At 47.5% G+C, this 20,432-nt stretch overlaps 5 protein-coding genes across 5 annotated transcripts; 1 reads left to right on the top strand and 4 right to left on the bottom strand.

Moving 5' to 3' along the window:
- Positions 1 to 111: 111 nt before the first annotated feature.
- Positions 112 to 2,208, bottom strand: H6S33_001943 (uncharacterized protein; the record flags this gene model as incomplete). Its single annotated transcript, XM_044833686.1, has 2 exons — positions 112 to 1,937; positions 1,995 to 2,208. 2 exons carry the CDS (start codon positions 2,206 to 2,208, stop codon positions 112 to 114), a joined length of 2,040 nt encoding a protein of 679 aa, XP_044693086.1.
- Positions 2,209 to 5,677: 3,469 nt separating this feature from the next.
- Positions 5,678 to 6,542, bottom strand: H6S33_001942 (uncharacterized protein; the record flags this gene model as incomplete). Its single annotated transcript, XM_044833675.1, has 2 exons — positions 5,678 to 6,317; positions 6,412 to 6,542. The coding sequence occupies 2 exons, from the start codon at positions 6,540 to 6,542 to the stop codon at positions 5,678 to 5,680; spliced, it is 771 nt and encodes a 256-aa protein (XP_044693085.1).
- Positions 6,543 to 12,178: 5,636 nt separating this feature from the next.
- On the bottom strand, positions 12,179 to 14,067 carry H6S33_001941 (uncharacterized protein; the record flags this gene model as incomplete). Its single annotated transcript, XM_044833663.1, has 5 exons — positions 12,179 to 12,404; positions 12,469 to 13,191; positions 13,271 to 13,554; positions 13,640 to 13,881; positions 13,980 to 14,067. The coding sequence occupies 5 exons, from the start codon at positions 14,065 to 14,067 to the stop codon at positions 12,179 to 12,181; spliced, it is 1,563 nt and encodes a 520-aa protein (XP_044693084.1).
- Positions 14,068 to 17,624: 3,557 nt separating this feature from the next.
- On the top strand, positions 17,625 to 18,092 carry H6S33_001940 (uncharacterized protein; the record flags this gene model as incomplete). The annotated part of the gene is made up of 1 exon (XM_044833652.1): positions 17,625 to 18,092. The coding sequence occupies one exon, from the start codon at positions 17,625 to 17,627 to the stop codon at positions 18,090 to 18,092; it is 468 nt and encodes a 155-aa protein (XP_044693083.1).
- An 875-nt stretch (positions 18,093 to 18,967) lies between these two features.
- On the bottom strand, positions 18,968 to 19,725 carry H6S33_001939 (uncharacterized protein; the record flags this gene model as incomplete). The annotated part of the gene is made up of 3 exons (XM_044833641.1): positions 18,968 to 19,160; positions 19,235 to 19,333; positions 19,421 to 19,725. The coding sequence occupies 3 exons, from the start codon at positions 19,723 to 19,725 to the stop codon at positions 18,968 to 18,970; spliced, it is 597 nt and encodes a 198-aa protein (XP_044693082.1).
- Between the last annotated feature and the right edge of the window lie 707 nt (positions 19,726 to 20,432).

Here is a 20,432-nt window from a genome sequence, read left to right as displayed (position 1 = left end):
CAAATAAAATCCGTAGGCTATTAGGTGTTATATAGGGTGAAATTTTACGAGGAATCCAAATTTTTCATCCGTTCTTGTCCATCTACTGTGCTCATCTACATACAGAGACAATCATTCTAGAAGTCTACGGTACATGTTCTCCAGTTCGCTACTACCTTCTCCTCCGCTGCTGGACCTCCAAACTGTTGGGACACAGTTACTCTGTCTTTCATCTATGTAGTCACTCGGCTCCATTGGGTAGTGCAAATTAATATAATCTGAATTGATAACTGATGACCCTGGAACAACAAGAAGAGCCGGTTTGAAGAAGTTATTGATTGAGGTTTGCCGGGTGTTAGAGGTAGCTTTGTGCCTGAAGAGTGCATTGCGGAGCTCAACGGTTTTGGTTGATAATTCTGATACAGATAACTCTTTACCACTCGGTGTGTAAAGTTCAGTGATCTTCATCGATTGAAGATACCGAGTGAGCTCATTGGCATAATGAATTGCACCGTCAATTGTTATAATTGGAAGTGGTTGAGGTACGGCTGCTGTTGTAACTGATGATTCGGAGTCTGATATGCTTCCATCGTCCAACTGACTTGTATTCTCCGCTGATAGGAATCTGTCGAGCTCATCAGGGTTTTTCAAGAGAATACCTTCTGCAATTCCTCTTTGAACAATCACGGCCGCATCAGGGAATTTCAGTTCATCATTTGGCAATGGTTCTTCATTATCTTCATCGTAATTGAAAAATTCTTCGAAGGCAGGTGGGAAATCAGGATCGGGTCGTTGAATTGAAGGATGTTCAAAGATTTCCCGCATTGCGATATGACAGTAATTTCTCTCTCGAGCAATGAAGTGTTGATGGTGATCTTCAAAATCTTGTTCGATGTTGGGATTCATGTTTTGGCAGTTGTCAGGCCCATTCAAGTCATTCTCTCCGCAGATATTTGCCTTCTTCCAGCAACGGATGACCGTTTCCTTCGTTACTGAATCCCATGCATCGGACATCAGATATATTGCCTGTAGTATATCAATTTTGTCTGGTCGTATGGCGTGTAGATTGAAGTGCTGAACCATATTATCTGCATATCTCCGACGATATGCTGCTTTGAATGATCTGATAATACCTTGATCGAGGGGCTGTAAAATAGATGTTGTATTGGGTGGAAGGAATACTAGAGTTACGTTTGTCAACTCTGGTGGAGTAGGTCCAGTCCAATTGAGTGGTGGATTTGCTGGATCGGGGTGGGTAGGACAGTTGTCGGTTACCAATGCAATATGTCGTCTTTCAATTCGCATCTCTACATTCAAATTGCGCAGGAATTCGAACCATAAGCTGGTAATCATCCATGCTTTCTTATTGCTGCGATAGATAACTGGTAGGTTTCCAGTATTGATTCGGTTTCTTTTGAATGCGTGAGGCTCCATGGCACGACCAACCACCCATAGCTTTCTCTTATCCGTTCCAGTTGAATTAACAATATGAAAAGTTGAAATCCGAAGCTTATCATCCTTTCCTCCTACCGCAATAAGTTTGCCCTTCTCTTTATGCACATTCGATGTTTTAGGCTGTTTATTGTAGACTAATCCACTCTCATCACAATTATAACGATCATTTTCAGCAAACGGTGCCAGCTGCTCTGCTATTTGGCGTCTCCAAATAGGTAGCATGGATTCATCGATCGTTGGTGCATCACCATAATTTTTTAATCTACCGATGTTGAACCGTGTTTTGAAATTGGCTAGCCAACCCGATGATAGCTCAAAGTTTTCGTAGTTTTCGTTTACTGCAGCTTGTACCAATTGGCTCTGAATTATCTTCGTTTGGGAGCGGATTACATCGTCGGTAACCGGGACACGCTGAGACTCGGCTGCGTCTATCCAAAGGCTCAAAAAATGCTCTAAAATTGGAAAATTTGCAGCTCGCAGTTTCTGTTTTTTCGCATTTGGACCTACCAGAATAATTATTAGTCATATAGATAGATACAATAATATCAGTTGTTTCGTACCATCAGGTGGACCGGCGTTTGCACGCTTCTTCCAATCCTTCAAATGGTCCGAAAGACTAGAGAGTGCTAGTGGGCTCCCATCGCTTCTTTTTGGGCAATCGGCAAGCAGTGCAAATTCCGACAATTTCATCTTTGGATGCCTTTCCCGTAGCTTGCAAAGCTCATATTTTTGAATCGGAGTCAAACCGGTGAAATTCTGACGCTTGGGAGGCATCTCGGATAGGTTAGTGAACAATGTTATCCGACACTTGCACCCTACATTGTAGATTTATATGTATATGTATTACCTCAGCCAAAATATTTATTTGCTATCTCGTATATTTGCTATCTCGTATATTTGCTATCTCGTATATTTGCTATCTCGTATATTTGCTATCTCGTACGGGTTGACATTCGGACACGCGCTTACGACATAGCGAGGTGCGACTGTAGAGTAGAGAGAGGGAAACGTGGTGGTTATAAAAGGGTTTGTCGATCGCTCAGACGAATACACCTCAATATGGGGAGCATCTGTCGTTCTGCCGCGGCGAGATTGTGCGAATGCGGATTGCACGTATGTAGAGCAGGTAAAGTACATACTCGTAATTTTTTGACGTTTCCGGACTGAACTGGGTCTGCATATGGGCGAAAATCGTGCATAACAATCATATTTTGGTGGCATGCAGACCTAGTCTAGTCCGGAAACGCCAAAAAATTACGAGTACATGTAGAGTAGTGCACATACAACAGTCGCCTGTCATGCACCCCACTTTCACGCCTTTAGGACAGCTTGCAATTCGATACTTCTCTCCTTCCTGTTCTCGAGGTACACGACGCCCAATATACGGCGCGCAAGTAGCGTCGCCAAATTGCAATGCTTGCGGCGTGAGAAGGAAAAGATACAATTGCAAAGGGACCCTCCCGCATTGCCGCTCCCCAACCTATCCCTTGTTTGTCCGCTACCAGGGTCCTCTCTATCTAGATTCTACAGGCTAAGGCTCCTCTACATTTCTATCTATTCTTGGCACCGCCGATGCCTTGATAACAAACCCTCCCCTCCGCCCCCGGCCGGCCCCAAAGAAACAACCTAGCGTGATAACGTTAATCCGCGCCGACGTCTCCGAGCCGCCCCCGCAAACCTCGAGTGATCGTCTGTGTCTGTGTCTGTGATTGTTGCGGGGGTTAGTAATCGGGGGTTAGCGGCGAGAAATATGGTGTGATCAGGAAAAACGGCGTGTGCTCGTGCGAGCAGCGCTGTCTGAGCTGGCCGTTCTGGGGCAATCCGGGGTTAATTTGACTGTGCGCGCGCACGGCCAGGGAGGGATTGATTGATTGATTACCTTGAGTTTGGGGCGAAAGGGTTCTGGATGTGGTTTTTGGGTAAACGACTCGGTTTGTGTGTGTAAATAGAGTACACACATTGAATCTTGGATCACCGCTGCAAAATATCGTCAGATACCTGCTCTACAATGCTCTACAGTGCAGTGCTCTTTGGCAGTGCTCCGCGTCCCTCACAACCAGGATGTTTGACATGTTTGTTTGTAATCAGCGACAACCCCTGTCGCAACATCCTGGGCAACAAATTTTCTCTCCACAACCCGCGCATCCTGAAATACGTACAACGGCCGCCGGTCACCATGCCTCGCTAGCTCAATCGGTAGAGCGTGAGACTCTTAAGCGGAATCTCAAGGTTGCGGGTTCGACCCCCGCGTGGGGCTTCATTCAGTTGAAGCTGGTATACTTTTTGCCCTTTTCTGAAGTTCCGCAGGTGAGTATTGTTGCCTTACAAGAGCCTGCATAATAGCCTGCATTGAATGAAAAACCCCAGGCAACTGTCATTTTTCTTAGTGGGTGTCTCTGTTCATGTTTGATTTTGCTTTTGTGCCGTATCGTTTTATGTAGCCTGGCCTAATGTACTACGGTACCTTGCCACAAATTCGTCCAAAAAGGACAGCTGCCTTCGTTAACGTCGTCAAAATTTTCACGACTTATTCTCGTCCCAACTCGAACCGGTATTCTAGAAAGATTCCCTCGTATCCCATCCGGACACGGAATAAAAATTGTATGCACTCATACAGGCCATTCGGACTGGAAATGGTGGTTCCGGGTGGTGATAGAGTACGCGGTTGAGTGATCATAATCCTTTATTCGGTTTTTTGCTTCTTTTTTTTTTTTTTTTTGCTGTTTGGGTACGAGCTCTAGAGAACATTATGGTGTCTTTTTATGTTTTCCTCTTTTGTCGTGTTGTGTGGAGTGTCAATAGTGAGAGTAAAGGACCCAATTCTGCAGTGAAGCTGTTCAGTGTTCCCTGAGATAGAAAAAAACTCGTGTCATAGGATAGCAAAAAAAAAAAAAAAAAAAGAAAAAGATGAGTGGAGTGGTTACTTACGGGGTCCATCCGCAGATCGTAATTTTTATTTTTTAAGCACTTCTTTTGATACAGCGTTTAGGTAATGACAGTGCATTTCAGCCCGTGTTTAATACCGCAGATACGGTTTTCAGCCCGTTATTAATTGTGGAATTAAAGCGTTAGGCGTAGATGCACTATATGAGTCATTCGTAGAAGCACTTCAATCTGGACAACTTCCCGATGTGAACAACAATCGCATCATCTGCAGCGGCTCGCAAGAATTGGTGGTATAAAGGTCGCATTTCGTCCATCGGGCAACACCGTAGGGGAGGCGGGGGAGAACATGAATCCTGTAAAAGATTGCGTCCATCAGCACGATTTATCGAGTTGGAAGCTCAGCTAACTACATAGTAAAGAAGGAGGGGGATCGACGGCGAAGACGCGAGGGTTTATAACAGAGTGACCGGGAAGTGGGGAAGTGGGGTAAAAAAGATTGTGGGGAAGAGAAGGTACGGAGACTTCCAGCCGTGACACAGATACTCGGGATGCTTATCTTACGACGTATGTAGGTCTTCGATTCGCCGGCTGGGCACGGGAGCTGCAGATCTGGCCTGGGACATAGGTGGTCACTCGGCTGTGTTCATTTATACATGTAGTTACCCAGCCGCAACAAAGGCAGACTGTCAACTACACTTCCTTTGTTTCCCGCATCACCACGTCGTCGGTTCTTTGTTACTGCCATTTCCGTTCATCAAGATCGCATCGACTCTATCTCCTCTATTCATGAAGTGAATAGAGTCAGCATGAGACCATGGATTCAAGTGGTAGTCTCTGACAGCTAGGCAAACATGCATCTGATCAGGATCCCTCCGGCTCCTCGATATAGAATTCTCTTTTCATGCCCAGCAGCAACTTCCACCTGTCATGCCGGTATGTGTATGTGCTCTAGCCTAACGTCTTTTCTCCGAAAGAGAGGCTAACTGAGATATAATCTGATAGGTTTACGGATTATCAGTTCAAATTTCTTTCTTCCATTCTGGCGCCTAAACGCTTTGATCTTAGTGACTGTGTGGGGACATACTTACCTATAGCTATAGTACGAGAAACTTGGTCAATTGCTACAGTACATTGCTGGACTGGGGATATTCATGGCATAAAATTGATAAACTATGCCTCATCTCTCATCTTCATCTATGCGTCTATATCTATATGTAGGACTATGAAATATATGTTAAGCTTAAAAACGGATGTACAAGATTGCTAATAAGAACGCCCACAGAAAAAAGAAAGATACCCAATCATAACCAAACCATAAGACGCCTACAGAACAACAGATAACACACGGCTGCTCCGCCTACACACCTCCGTCACCTGGTCCTCCCCTCGCACTCATTCTCACACTCCCCGGCACCTCTAACTCATCTCTCCCATTCCCTAAACAGCCCATCAAATCCTTCACGAACCCGCCGATTCCCCACACTCCCTCAACACCCCCGCAAACCTTCCACTCCTCCCACCTTCTTGCAAAGTCTTTCAAGACAAGCGCCCGCAACGGATCCTCTGGAAAACCCTCTGTTCCAGCATACACCATTCTCACCAGCTCTACTCTCTCTGGTAGCTCTAGCCTCTCTGCAAACGCGCTATACCGTGCACTATGATATGACACCAGCAGTCTGTAAATCCGCTGCAAGGCGTGTGTTGACAGTAGTGGCATATGATACTTGTGCGCAAAGAGATATACGGCCACGTGAATAAATATAGCCGGCGACTGTGACTGTGACTCCGGAGGAACGCTGTAGGTGCTGCGTTGGAGAAACTGAAGGACGAGATCAAAAGTACCCGGATGGTCGTGCGGGAGAGTTAGTGTTATTGCGGGCTGAGAGAGAATTTGTGGAGTGAGGTGGTGACGCCAGTAGGCGCTATGTTTGATGAGTGGGTTTCGGGGGACTGTGAAGTGGATGCGGGAAGTCCCGACATAGACTTCGAGAGGCGGACTGGAAGTTGTTAGTACTGACCATAAACCGTGTCAAGTAGCTTCGTGCCCCGGACGGATGTATGGACATAAAGGGAAGCGAGTCAGGGTTTTACCTTTCGACCCTAATGCTAGGGTTATCTGGATACGGGTTGTCCTCGAGTGGGAAAGCCGTATAGTTTGTGAGTACCGGAGCACCACCGGTAAGGCTGGTGGATGAGAGATCAACGACATGTATTCTTTCCATTTTGTTTGGTTAACTTTGTTCGTTCTTCTAGGGGTATTCTTGCTAGTTCTGCGAATATCCAGCTCGGTGTTCTCTACTGGTATATATATGTAGGTTACAATACCCTCATCCAGATCCTTACCCCCTGAATAGTTTATCACCTTGCAACGATGACCCTGTCTCAGGGTCAAGACGATTCGACTTTATTACTGCATGACCCGGCTTCCGAAATATGCATACCATTATCGCTATTCATAGGTTTCTCGCCTCCTTTATTAGGAGTTCCCACTAAGAATTAGGTATTAGTACGGCAGGTGTTTAAATCGGAAACCTTGGGGGGCAGTGCCTAGGAACTTTTTTTTTTTTTTTTTGCTAGCCCATGGTAATCTTGTCCCAGTTTTATGTATGTGGCGACCGGGTGTTCTATAGTTTCAACATTTGGGGCTATGCTTTCGAGAGGGGTAGATTACTAAGCAGATGTGTAACCATGGATTATCACTCGACCCCACTCTACTCTACTCTAGTACGGGGTGGCCGGTGGCGTAAGAATCGGTGTGATGAACTTCCTGCTTGGATCCTATATAAAATTTCGTTGCCGACTCTGGTACGGTACGTGGTTATCACCCATTTTATTTTTCCATCAGTCTGCAGATGAGATGGTTATCTAGGGTTCTAATTTTGACAACAATTCTAGGGTCTACCTTTCGCGTCGGTGCTAGATTAGACGCATCTAGCGACACGTGAGTAACTAAGCATTTTGACGTCAATTTCCCGCTGGAAAAAGCTTGTCCTTCAATTGAGGTACAGGAGAAGGTTAAATGGAATGGAACATAGCCCCAAGGCCCTGTATCATTTCCGACCATGCTCTCCTCGGCTGTTTCAGCCGTGAAAGCCTTAAGTTCTGGCGGATAAATATTGAAACTCCAAATCAACAATTTAGGTGCTCTTGCCCCTAATAGACAGCAGAAGCGATAGGGATATTCAATTGAGGCCATCTCCATTAACACACTTCGTCGACAATACTAGTTATCCGCACATCTAGCTGATGCATCGAATAATAACCAAACAGCAGATTTTGGCTCCCTTCGAACTACAATGTTGGCCTGGAGTAGGCTTCCGGACGTCAACAGTAGCCTTCTATCCATTCTATAAACGAATACTATAATTGGGACCGAATAGTCCACAAAAATTTTGGAACCGCCCGCACTCTAATTATCTCAATTGCATATTGGGCCAGGATTGAGGATGTGGAGGCTTAGAACCGCACTTTTCAATCTAAGTGCGGTTTTCATATTGTGTTACCCACAAGCTATGTTCACCATGAGACGATCCGGCTCACAGTCTCGCCTCGGGATAACAGGTTCGAATCAATGAAACCGAACCTCCGTGGGGGCAGTCATCTCGAAATTATTTTCCGCGCGGCGCGAGACAAGCACGAGCCTATTAAGGATTAGTATAAATTCTTCTTCATAGGTCCTTTCTACTCAAAGGCGGGGATTGGCCTTCCTACTTAACCGTATCTTACGACAAAATATAGACGCACGCGGGATAGGTATAAATGGTAGAGGACGGCGCGACATAAATATCAAGAGAATCCTGTCAGACATTTATTATTTCAGATCACTCGACATCACTCGCTTATATCCTGGCAGCCTTGGACAGTTTCAAAAGCTTAATATCGCCCCCGCAAAATCGGCCTTACTTATCAATAAAGTCCTGCGGATAATAGGGCTTGTCTGCGATGTGCACCCTACTTTTTCGTTCAAGGAACAGTTTCTTGGTAATATCTATTGGCAATGTTCGTTGCCAAGGCCATAGTAATATATACGACCAGAGATATGGAATTTCATAATATTTAAATTATATTCATCGCATGTCCATAGCCTCGCATTAGGCTAACGATGCCGACTGGAATTTCGGTCATATGGGGATACATCTAGAGAGTAGGAAAGGCCTTACCAGTTTCTACTCTCACCTACGCATTATTTGGCCTACATGTGACCGGAATTCCAGGCAGCATCGTTAGTAGACTTCTACTGTTTTTTAGCTGGCAAATTCGGATTGTCTGCAAGTTCGAGATTTGGGAAACGCAGAGAAGGAAGACCTCTGAACTACTAAGAGTGGGACCCCCAAAAACAACAGTTCTGAAGAGTTCCTTCTGTGCGTTCCCCAGATCCTGAACCTGCAGGCAATCCGAATTTGCCACCAAAAAATAGTAACCTCAGTTAAAGCCTTTTTGCCCCTCATGAAGATGTTGCTAAAGCCGGGCACGGATGGAGCTCAGGGATTGCTGTTAGTTCCTCGGCCTTCCTGTATTCCCCGCATTCCGGTACCCGTATGCAGATCACGGTCGTCCCTCTCAACGGGTAGGAACGTTCATTCGATGAGTCATCCTTTGGTCCCTGCCTGCCGAGGAATCCCCTCTCGTCATTACCGCGGAATATCGGAGCGTAAATGGAATACTTGAGTTAAAACCCCGGGGGATTGGAATTGGGTAGCGTGAGGGGGGGGCTAACCATTCCAGTAGCATCGGCTATGTTTCTAGATTTCTGGGGGATACCGGAGCTGGAATAATGCGCGAGCTCACGCCCGGTATTTGGGGTGATGATATGTTTTTTCCGCGGGTTGAAAGGCTCACTAGATATAAAGTAGGTTGTGGGCGGGGATGTACTTTGGGGCCCTGGCGCGCAAGGGATGAGAGAGAAGATAGTACATACGCTTTGGCTCTCGTTCGTTTATACTTTTCTAACACTAACAGTAAAGCTGAGAAGAACTCTCCTGTAATCAATCGCCCGGTGTTTTATCACCCACATTTGTCTCACTGGAAAATAAAGGCTCCCGATTCTAACCCGTGGCGGGAGCATTTGGTAGACCAGCATACATGAACCTGCTCTGGCCAGGATTTTGTGGGGCTGGACTGTCCCCAGGGTTTGATATATAGTCTGGATCGGTCTGGGCTTAGCTGTTTTTTGTCCCAGGCCAGATCGGAAATATAACTATGGACTTCGTATATTCGCCTCTTATGCATGTGGGGCTTCATATCGTCGAAAGATTTCAAAACAGTTGTCACCTCGTCACATTGTCTCGGGTGAACTGTTTTAATTTGTCCAAGTGTATATTCGTATACGTGGGCGTGAGCTTTGTGTATCGGGGCTTCATAGAGATAAATCCAATATCGTTGCTCTCGAGATATATCTATGGAACTACCGATAATATATCTCACGGGTTAATACTCTCACAAGTATAACTCCATTACGTCTGAAAAGGAAAAAAAAGAAAAACATTAAGGGAGTGTCAAGCGGATGCTAACGAATGAATCAGCAAAGATATATTGATCATGAACTATCACTCGAATACTGAACAATGATATTTCTTAGCAGATGAAGGTGAAAATATACTGTCAGCAGGACACGTTACAAAGTAAGAGGATACGTAATAGTTGGACGCGGGGGAGTAAAAAACTTTCCATTTCACTCTTGTCTTATCAACGCTGCCATCCTTTTCTCAACATCTGACTGTAAGGATACATTACGAGACTACCGATAAGGGTTAGTTCTTAGTTAGTAACACTGTATTCATAGCTAGAGAGCACTCAACACTGTATAAGTAGAACAGATACACTAGACTAGCTGGTATATCTTCACGGTGAGAGGACTCTTCCTCTATCATCAATCAAGTCATCTACAGTAGACATTAAGCGTGACTTCGCTGACGCTCTGCATAAGTTCGGCCTTCAGGTTGGTATAGGATCCCAATGAGCTTGGCAACTATGGAACGGACAATTATTCAAAGACCCCTGCTGGGTAATGTTTGTGTGCTCTCCCGGATACCTTCTTGGTAGCAGTCGCTGATCATCACCTCTAGTAGTCTAGTCACCGCTGTCGACATCACCTTGCATGTTCACCCACGGATTCTCTGTCGACTCTTATACATCCCAATATTGTAAATCTAGTTACTTTGGGGCCTGGAATCACGGGAGATCTGAGAAGTCTGTTTATCACAGCCGTTTAATTATTCATCACAAGATGTTTGAGGGTGTAGGAGAGAAATCATTCTCTTGACGCTCACAGGAACTTGAATACAGGCTTGTCCTTGATTAACTGACGATTTTGGCGGGTAATTCAACTCACTAGGTTCGATTATCTAGTCTCTCTTAAACTGATAAGCTCCAACATCCCGATTTACTTTATCAACATATTTACCCTACACGGTATTTTGAAGAAAAGAGTTCCCGAACGGCTCTTGCTTAACCTTCAACGGCATCCCCGATGTGCACCGTTGCAAACGAATCCTGACGGGAGGTAACAGATAACCCGTAGTGCCAGAGGTACACCGCCGACAACGGGAATCACTTATCTGCCCCACTCCTTAAATCAGTCCACCGGCCGCCGCTCAACTGATAGACATCAGGAAAAAAAGAATTTACCCGCACAATAATTAAGGACTAGGTAAGTTCTGCTTAGCTTCGAGTACAGCTGGTTGGTTGAGTATTGAGTTAAATGCCAAGCCCTTCATCCAAGCCTGGGCTAATAATGTGTTTCTTACTACCGAAGTACTTGCATGGGTACGTAGAGAACCTATTCCAATACGAATACTGAATTCGAATTTACTACGACGATTTCGAACTTCTCCTTTGTCCCGTCCGCCAATCCACTCTCCTTCCGAATCCTCTCTTCACTTCATTAGTAAATACCTCTTTCACTCTGCCTACTGGGAATACAATGAAGCCAAGAACACCCCCCCTGCACAACTCACCTATGTATCCACCAAGATTGAATTTCTTGGCCCTCCATCTCTATCCGGCTAGCTAAGCCCAGTCGTCAAGTCCAAGCGAGTACAGGCATCTGCCAATGATACGATTTCACTTTTTTTCATCAGACGACGAGATTTGATTCCGACGATCGCTAAGGAAGATCTACACTTGTACCCTACTATACTTTACTGCACCTGCATAACGGGATGGTATGGGCACTCTATCATTGCAGGGGTGCGGGTGCGGATGCGGGTATGTCAATCGCAATATTAGTAATACTTTCTAGCGCATGGCGACGGCGCATTAGAGGTTCTGATTACTGTTGAGTTTATGGTGTCGGTCGTCATCGGTGGGGGGTTGGAATGAGTACTCTACAGGTATTGTATTATGTAGTGTAGGGTAAGATACTAATCTGGGTTATGGGTGCTCGCATATATCAATGGCCGATTTATTGTGCGGCGCGGCATGTATGATGTCCATCGGCCTTAAGAGAGAACACGTGCAAAAGAGATGGCCCGCGGTGGTTAGTTCACATCTGAACAATATTTCACTTCTGAACAAGGTTAACTTGGGAACAAAACATGACTTGCGTGACTCTAGATCTGTATTCAAACGTAGCTATTCACAATACACAGACCATAAGAATTCTAGACAAAATTCTATCACCCTGTTTCCCATCCCATCCCAGCTTTCTAAGAGTATAAACCCTCATGTAGAAAATAATATAAAGAAATAAAAATATACAACAAAAATTGCCGTCCTCTCCATCCCGAAACCCACAATAAACCCAAACGCATGCCGCATCCAGCGCACAACGTTCCAGCCTAGCCTAGGGGACATGAGACAAAAAAGTAAAGCGACAACAAACTACATATCGTCATTAACACTAGCCTTGTTCGGACCTCTAAGCCGTCTTGTTGCGGCTGTTGTCCTCAATGTAGTCGCCGGTGGTCTTCTCGGTGCTTGGCGCAAAGCCGTAGCGGATGGCATACTCTTCAACGTCGTCGGGGGAGAGCAGCGGCAGGGCCTTGGCGGCGCGCACGTACGAGATGTTCTCCTCGAAGCCCTTGGCGAAGATGAAGTCGATCTCTTCGAGTGAGCGGAGACGTGTCTCGGGGTAGAAGAAGTAGCTGGTGGTTTATTAGTATTGTAGTGTTCAAGATTAGATAGATGGTGGTGGAGCTAGTGGCTTACATGAACGGGATGAAAGCAGCATTGACAGCAGCAAAGAAGAGATACGTCCCCCACTGGATGCGATCAATCATAATCGGCGTAATCATCACGACCGTAAAGTTAAACAGCCAGTTGGTAATCGTCGACACGGCATTCGCCTTTCCTCTAGTCCTGAGCGGGTTGATCTCAGCGGGATACAGCCACGGCAGCGGCAACCAGGTGACGCCAAAGGTCGCAATATACAAGAACAGACCCGCAGCGGCGCCGCGGGCGGCAGCCTGTGTTCCAGGAATCAGGCAGCAGAAGGTGATAGTCATAGCGAGTGCCTGACCGATAGTACCAGCGAGGAACATCTTCCGGCGTCCGGCGCGCTCAATGATGAACCACGAGGTAGAGGCGAAGATGGCATAGACGATCATGTTTACGCCGCCCATGATGAGGGACATGGAGCGGGACTGGCCGATGGACTTCTGGAAGAGGATGGGGAAGTAGTAGATGACGGCGTTGCAGCCGCCGATCTGCTGCATGAGCTGCGAGGAGGCGCCGATGAGCATGCGGCGGAAGTGCTGTGTCTTGCCGCCGGTGAAGAGGTCGCTGTAGCTGGACTTGTTGCCGACTTCGGCCGCTGCCATGGAGTCGAGGATCACGCGCTTCTCGATCTGTACGATGCTGGAGTCGATGTCTTCGCCGGCGAGGGCGGCGATGACACGGGTTCCTTCTTCGTCTTGGTCGCGGGAGAGTAGCCTGTAAAAAAGCATCATCGTTAGCCAGAGCCATGAGTGATGAAACTATATAGATTATTATGTATAGTGCTGCTACATACCAACGCGGCGACTCAGGCAGGAACAGCATGCCCACAATCATGATGACAGCAAACAGGATCTGGAACGCAATGGGGAAGCGCCAGACGACATCACTATTGGTGAACGACACGCCGTAGTTGAGCCAGTAACTAATAAGGGTACCGAACGCAATAGACCCGCCCTCAATGCAGATGAGCAGTCCGCGGTTCGTCGTTTTGGCGCACTCGGCCTGGTAGGTGGGGATGGACGAGGTGTTCATGCCGTTACCGATGCCGGTGACGATTCGACCAATGATGAATTGGGCCTAGATTTGCATGTTAGTTAAATTCAAAAAGCTCGACCCCCTCGCAAATTGCGTATATCTGGTGGTAATCAAGATGTAATCATACCAACGACTGATGACCTCTGAATGCAGTAATCTGGATGATGACGCCAAAGATCATGATGACGGCACCCGTCATGATGCTCTTGCGGCGCCCGAGCTTCTCGCCGACAAACAGCACCGAGATGGCGCCGAAGAGACAGCCGATTTCGTAGATTGAGGTCACGAGACCCTGCATGGTGGGGTTGCCCCTGGTCTCGGGGATGGCGGCGTTGAATTCGGGGGCGGTGATGATACCGCTCATGACACCTGTGCAGAAGGAGCTATTAGAATTTGTGTTGCTTACATTTTACGAGAAGAGGCTAGAAGGCAGTTTGTTGAAGTGAGAAGGTAGGTAGATAGCTTACCTTGATCATAACCAAAGAGCAGGAAACCGGTGGTACAGATGAACGTGATAGCAAACTGGAGGGATCTCCCTCGAAGTTCGAAACCCATGATTGTTTCTGTTTTTCTGTCGTGTCTATGGATATGTTGTTGGGTATTATGCTCTTTTCGTGAATTCGTTCCTTCAATTCGATCAAAAAGAAGAACTCCCAACTCCAACGGCGAAAAAAATGGCAGATGTTGTCACAACACAAAAGCTGGGAAATAGGGACTGGTTATATAGATATACCTCCGCTACCCAATCTGCATTTCCTAGCTACTTAGTTAGTAAAGTATGTACCTACCCACCACCCACCACCTGTCGATACAAATCGATCACCACCCATCGTGTAAGCTATGTACCTTCTAGGGTAGAGCATCAGTTACAGCAACCCCCCCCTCCCCCCACCAGCGAGTGAACCTTTTCCCCAGGCCCGGAGACATTGCCGAGTCTGAACATGCTGCACTTTGCTGCAGCGGGTGACGGGGTAATGATCGTCGGCAGTATGAAGTAACATATCACCAAGTGTCCACATCAGGCCTAGTCATCCTACCCCGGGGAGGGCAGTTAACTAACATTCCCCGGGGAAAGCAACACCCACACGTCATAACCCCGACTTCTGTCAACCAACCGCCCCTCGTTCCTGTGTCCTAAACCTGGAAGGGCTTAAAGGGAGAATAGTAGAGGTCTTTTTACCCTCGAGGAGAAAGGGTCAAGCTCGGAATCGTGGACTTGAGTAACTGAGCCAGTCAGTAGTCTCATCGTCGTCGTCGATGGCAACCGCCACGACCAGTCACTTATCTCACTTCTCTCACTTCTCTCACTTCTCTGTGCTTCCTTCCTAACACGCTTGGCCTTCCGAATCGTTGCTCTACTCCTGCTCCCGGTGCTGATGCGCCTCCACGGCTACGGCGTTGCCAAGAACTTCAAGAAAGGGTCTCTCCTCCATTCCATTGGCGCGCTTCGGGTATGCAGCGGCACCAGGGTTTAAACTTTTTTTCTCTTTCATATGCTGAATAGTTTCTCCGCAGCTAGCAGCATGTGAATCTTGCCTGAATATGGCGCACAGGCAAGCATAAGTTCAAGGGGAGAGTCGGGTAAAAACAAGAGATTGAGCAAGAACCCCTGCCCTGGCCTGGGTGAGAGTGCTTGCATAGGTAGGGCTGCTTTTCTTTTCTCGACAGCAACCAAGCAAGTCAAGCAAAAGCAAGCCAGGCATGGCAGGGGAGGCTGGGAAATCGTCATACGTGCCCCATGAAGTAACGTTTCTACCACCAAAGAAAAGCTTTTGCAGACAAGACAAAAAAACAGAATTCCCTGAGTAAGACCAAGTTCTGCAGATCGGGCCTGAACAGGAAGGAACGAAAACACCCGTGGTGAGCCGCAATCCAAACAGCCCGTCGGTAGTCGAGTGCTAACTAAGTCGCAACATGTGGAAATGCTTTGATCAAGCCCTTCGACCTCACTTTCTCGGCCAACCTGCCGAGCTCACGTGACTGCGTCAATGATCGACATGGGGCGCGGGGGTCGCAAATACACGTATCGACGAATTTCATAAAGAAAAACACCTTCAGGGCAGTTCCAACAGAAAGAAATGAAAGAACTAGCTAACGGATTAATTCCTTTAGATGAAAAATGACATTTCGGAAGAAAAGGTTCGGAAAAACTCTTTGGAAATCGAAAGGTTTTTGAGTGTTGATCATGAACGAACGAGTTTTTCCGAAGCGTTGGCTTGGGGTACGAGTGATTGCTGTGATTATCACCATTACCAGTTAGGGGCGTGGGTAAAACCGCAGATATGGGCAGAGTATTCTAGAGTAGGTAAAGGGTACTCTTACTCTACTCTAGCTTGATAATTCAATAATCTACTCTAGAAGAACAAACTCAAAGGGAAACGCAGCGGCGGCGGGACTTATGAGATCATAGATCGCATCTATCTGGTTTTTTTTTCCATCTTTTGATTCACTCTTCACTGCAGCAGCAGTTCTGGACGGATTTCGAACACGCCCTCTCGTCATCCAAGACCCAGGTTCTCGTTTCAATAGACCTGGCCGTCGGGACTCCATACATACATACATACATACAGAGTGCACCTGCTTGCCTGTCTGCCTGCCTGTCTCTCCCAGATCGATGCCATGCCATCGGCCTACCGGAATAACTCCAACTGCGCGGTGAATACGGCGAGTTCCATCCATCTAGGCGCCTCTGTCTTTCTCAGACGACTAATTTAATTACAATGGCTTAGCTAGATGGGTGATCAGCACTGTAGGTACATGTAGCGCGGCCAGATCGTCATATGTATCTCGATATATTATGCAACTCATCCTTCTTTTTCTCTCAGGGACCACTGTCTCTCACCCGTCATTTGCATGCACAATTTCTACTTAGAGAACTCTAGCAGCAGCGAAGAACAGCTCAACAGCCGCATTCTGCGCTGATGTTGCCAGAGAGGATGGATGATCGTTCGATGCATTATAATAGGGACCCACGTCCACGTCCACGCTTTGGGTAACTCTAACCCTGGCTGGCCCTTTCACTTTTTTTATGTCGCTTGGGATGGGATGGTTGATATGATATGATATGCAGCCGGTGTGTATAAAATTAAAATCGCTCGCGAGAAATATTTTATTTATTTCTTTTTTGTTTTTCGTATCTGTCTGGTGGAGATGTTCTAGACTAGGGATATAATCCTTCATTTCGAAACAAACGTTTCACGAGCCAGCCAGCTTGTGAATACTTATCTTGCTTTGCTTCGTGTATCTATCTACCGACGATGCTATGCTGCTGCTGGCGGATAAACTCATCGGTTAAGGCACATGGATTAGCGTGATATAATTACCCCGAATCATGAGAAATCATGCAGTCCCTATTCCCAGCTCCCAGCTCCTAGTTATTACAAAAAACCCTACCTATCCCTATGTATCCACTCCAAACATACTCTACGGCTACCTCGGCAAACCAAAACCACAATTTTGTAAAATCGCGGGGTACTGTACGTACACCCCAGCCGTGCCCTGCCTGGCTGTGTTCACGATAATTATCGTCGCGCGAGATTCTGGGGAATATTGCAGGGCAGGGCAGAGCAGGGCAGGGCAGGGGTTTTGGGTTTTCGGGTTCATGGAGTACTTGTTAGGAACCAGACCATTGACCAGGAGCTGGCCTGCTCGCTCGCTCGGTCGCTCGCTTGTACTACTTTCCCCACGTTTCAATTGTCTGTGTTTTGCAAAAGCGCAGTGCAGTGCACGTACGGAGGACAGTGGTACGATACCTGCGATAACCGTAAAGAAGAGAGCGCGATTTAACGGTGAAACTTGAAACTCAGCTAGCTAGAGTCGGGAGTTCAAATAATGCTTGTGTTTCTTGGCGTGGGTAAGTGGTTGGAATAAGTAGAGTAGGAAGGGACCCCTGCATTCCGTGACAGCATCTTGCATGGCTGAAAGCGTGACAGCCGGCCGGGGGGACCAACCTCGTAGTTTTGAGGTGAGATGAGCTGTGTCACTCACCGTGGGTAACGCATACAGGGTTATCGTTATTGGATCTTCTCCATACCTCTAACAGCCCATTGACCAGGCTTGACTTACCAAGATTGACCAATTCAGATAGACCTCCATACCAATCCCAAGCCCCAATGCCAATCACAACCACCAGCACCCCCCTCCCCCTCCCTCCCTCCCACGCCATCAACTGGCTCCAGCACCCCCCCAACCTCCTCGCCGCCAACCCCTCCGGCGTGATTCACACCCAAACCTCCCCCACCGCCTACACCATCACGCTCTCGATCCCGGTGCTCTGGTTCTTCTCGTTCACGGTGACGACGGAGGCTGTGTTTGAGAACCGCGTTGACGGGGTGTTTGTAGTTACGAAGACGGGCGGGGTACGGACGAGTAGTGAGTGGACGGTAGCAGGATTGGAGGCGAGGGATGGTGATAGGGACGGGCAGGAGGGGTGTGTGGTGAGGGAGGTGTTTAGGGTTTTGGAGTGTTGGTGGGGGGTGGGGTGGTTTGTGAGGTGGACGGCGGGGAGGGAGCATGTAGTGTTGATGGAGAGGGTAGAAGCGGGGTTGCGGGCAGTGGGGGAGAGTAAGAAGGTGAGGTAGGATTGTGGAAGGCGCGTGAGTAGTGGTATTAGGGATGGATTGTGGGCTTGGAATTGAATAGTAGATGCTTTCAGAGATGATCTTTGTGAAGCGGAGTGAAGAACCGAGAACGTAGAGAATGTATTGTATGAACTGATGAGTAGAAACAAAGGCTCTTATAGTTATAGTTTAGAGGCCAAACTACCTCGAACACAAAAGTACAGATGGTTTGGAATAACGCCCAAACTTTGAATGTATGGAACGTTTAACAATGCAATCGTTAACAATATCCACCACCGCAATAACTGACTACAACCAACAGTTCTCTATGTAGATACATGTATGTAACGTTAGAGTGGGCTTGGAAACTACCAGAATCGTCGCAATTGTAATTGATAGACTCGCTGATGGGGGTATGCCGAAGTTGGGGGAATACCGAATTACACTGGAACTCAACATAATCCTTGTTGGGCATCCCCCCATCTTCGGCATACCCCCATCAGCGAGTCTAGAGCTATGTATCCTTCTATTTAGGAATTGATATGACCCTCATAGAAAGCCATGTGCCTGCAGTCGTAATGGCTTTCCAATTGAGCAATTGAGCACTTCCTTCCTACATGTATTAGGGTTAGGTAAGTACAGGGGATGTCAATTTAAGGTTCAGACCGGGGAAGTCAACTGCTCGTCTACCCCGCCTGATTCACAAAAGTCACAACCTATATGTAATTAACCAAGACAGCTGCTATATAAATTCTCGCTTCATCACAATCCTTATTTCTCATAATAAGTCCCCTTTCCCGCTGATCTTAGACATCGTCACCCAATTGCAATACAATAATTCATTTAATTCCCACTCCCCAAATCCGCAAACCTCCCCAGATCGTATTAAGCTTACACTATAAATCCCCCCCAGCAACATACGCACCCAGCGCATCCGCCTTCCAATCGCTATACCCATACCCAACCACCGGAATATCCGTCCTCACACACCCCTCCGGCACTGCCACATTCACGCCGACAAAATGCAGCTTATACGTCTTATCATAGTCGGTCGTGGGACACAAATACCAGCGGTCCAAACCATTGTATCTACTCACGCACCGTATCAGCCAATGCCCACACACTAAGAAACTCGGGGTGGAAAGCTTAAGAGGAATTAATACCGTAAGAGCCTATCATCGCGGCCAACCGAAAACTTGCCCGTGTCTGCGTCCGCGGGCACATACGCCGAGTGCGGCGACGTAAACCCGATTGGCTCCGACCTAGTCACCCCCGACACCTATCAGCACTGTCTTTCCCCGTAATCAAAAAAAAAGGAAACACCGAGTCTAAGGAAAAAAAAGCACTACTTATTCGGAAACACATAACCATTCCTCCACCCCGTCATGCCACTAAAGTAATTCGTAAACGTCAACCCGCCCTCCCCACCGCCAGGCCTACCGCCCGGATAGTTAAGGACCAGCGCCTCCACACGGCCAGAGTACTTGATGTTGCCGATATAGACCGTGCCGCCGCTGACCGAGAGCTGACGCTCAGCGGTGGTGATGCTGCCGTTGGGCCTGACGAAGGAGACCCATGTGCTTGTGCCATTACAGGCCGCGGAGGCCGTGGTGGCGGTGAGGAGGAGGGTGGTGAGGAGGGGGAGGAGCTGCATCTTGGATGGGCCTTGGGGAGGGGACTGGCTGTGGGTTGATAGAGGGATTGGAGGGCGCCGAGGGCTGGTTTTATATTGGCGTCTGGTTGCGCAATTGCTGGATCCGAATCCTATACATAGCTATCCCATCAAGTGATATCATTGACACAGTATACCCATACCGTCCGACCCAATAGTGATTCGAATGCGGAATGCGGTATCGTCCTCAGCTCTGCACATTCCCCACAGCACTCTCCCTCAGCTCCGTCCGTGCATTTGCGCCATATCCAATCCGTTGTAGATCTTGAGATCGGGTGGTTTAAAGCCATCTATATGTACGCAGTGGAACGTTTCACCGCAGCATACAGGTTACACAGGCTCACCAGATACGGAAACGCTACGGACTATATCATCGCCAGCTAGACACCAGTGTGGAAACGTTATCCCGTTTCGAATCCCTCGGTATCTTGATGTACAGAGGATGGGCTTTTTATAGGCTCCATGTGGCACCGAATTGGTGGTTTTCGTATCTGCGGTGCCCCCCCCCCCCCCTTCTCTCCTGGTTTGATCTCGTATCGCAAGATCTTGAGGAGAATTTAGTGGATTAGGCTTAGTTACAATCCTATCCCGCTCTCTCGAAGTAATTTCACCCATTTCCTGTTTTTTCCCTCTTGCTAGAGTAGATACCCACGCCGTCACCACACCTCACCCCCTCCGGCGCAAAAGGT

Source organism: Morchella sextelata (assembly GCF_020137385.1).
Source record: "Morchella sextelata strain SCLS chromosome Unknown scls_12, whole genome shotgun sequence".
NCBI lineage: Eukaryota > Fungi > Ascomycota > Pezizomycetes > Pezizales > Morchellaceae > Morchella > Morchella sextelata.
The sequence above is the reverse complement of the archived record's forward strand: the minus strand, read 5'-3'. Positions and strand labels throughout refer to the sequence as shown.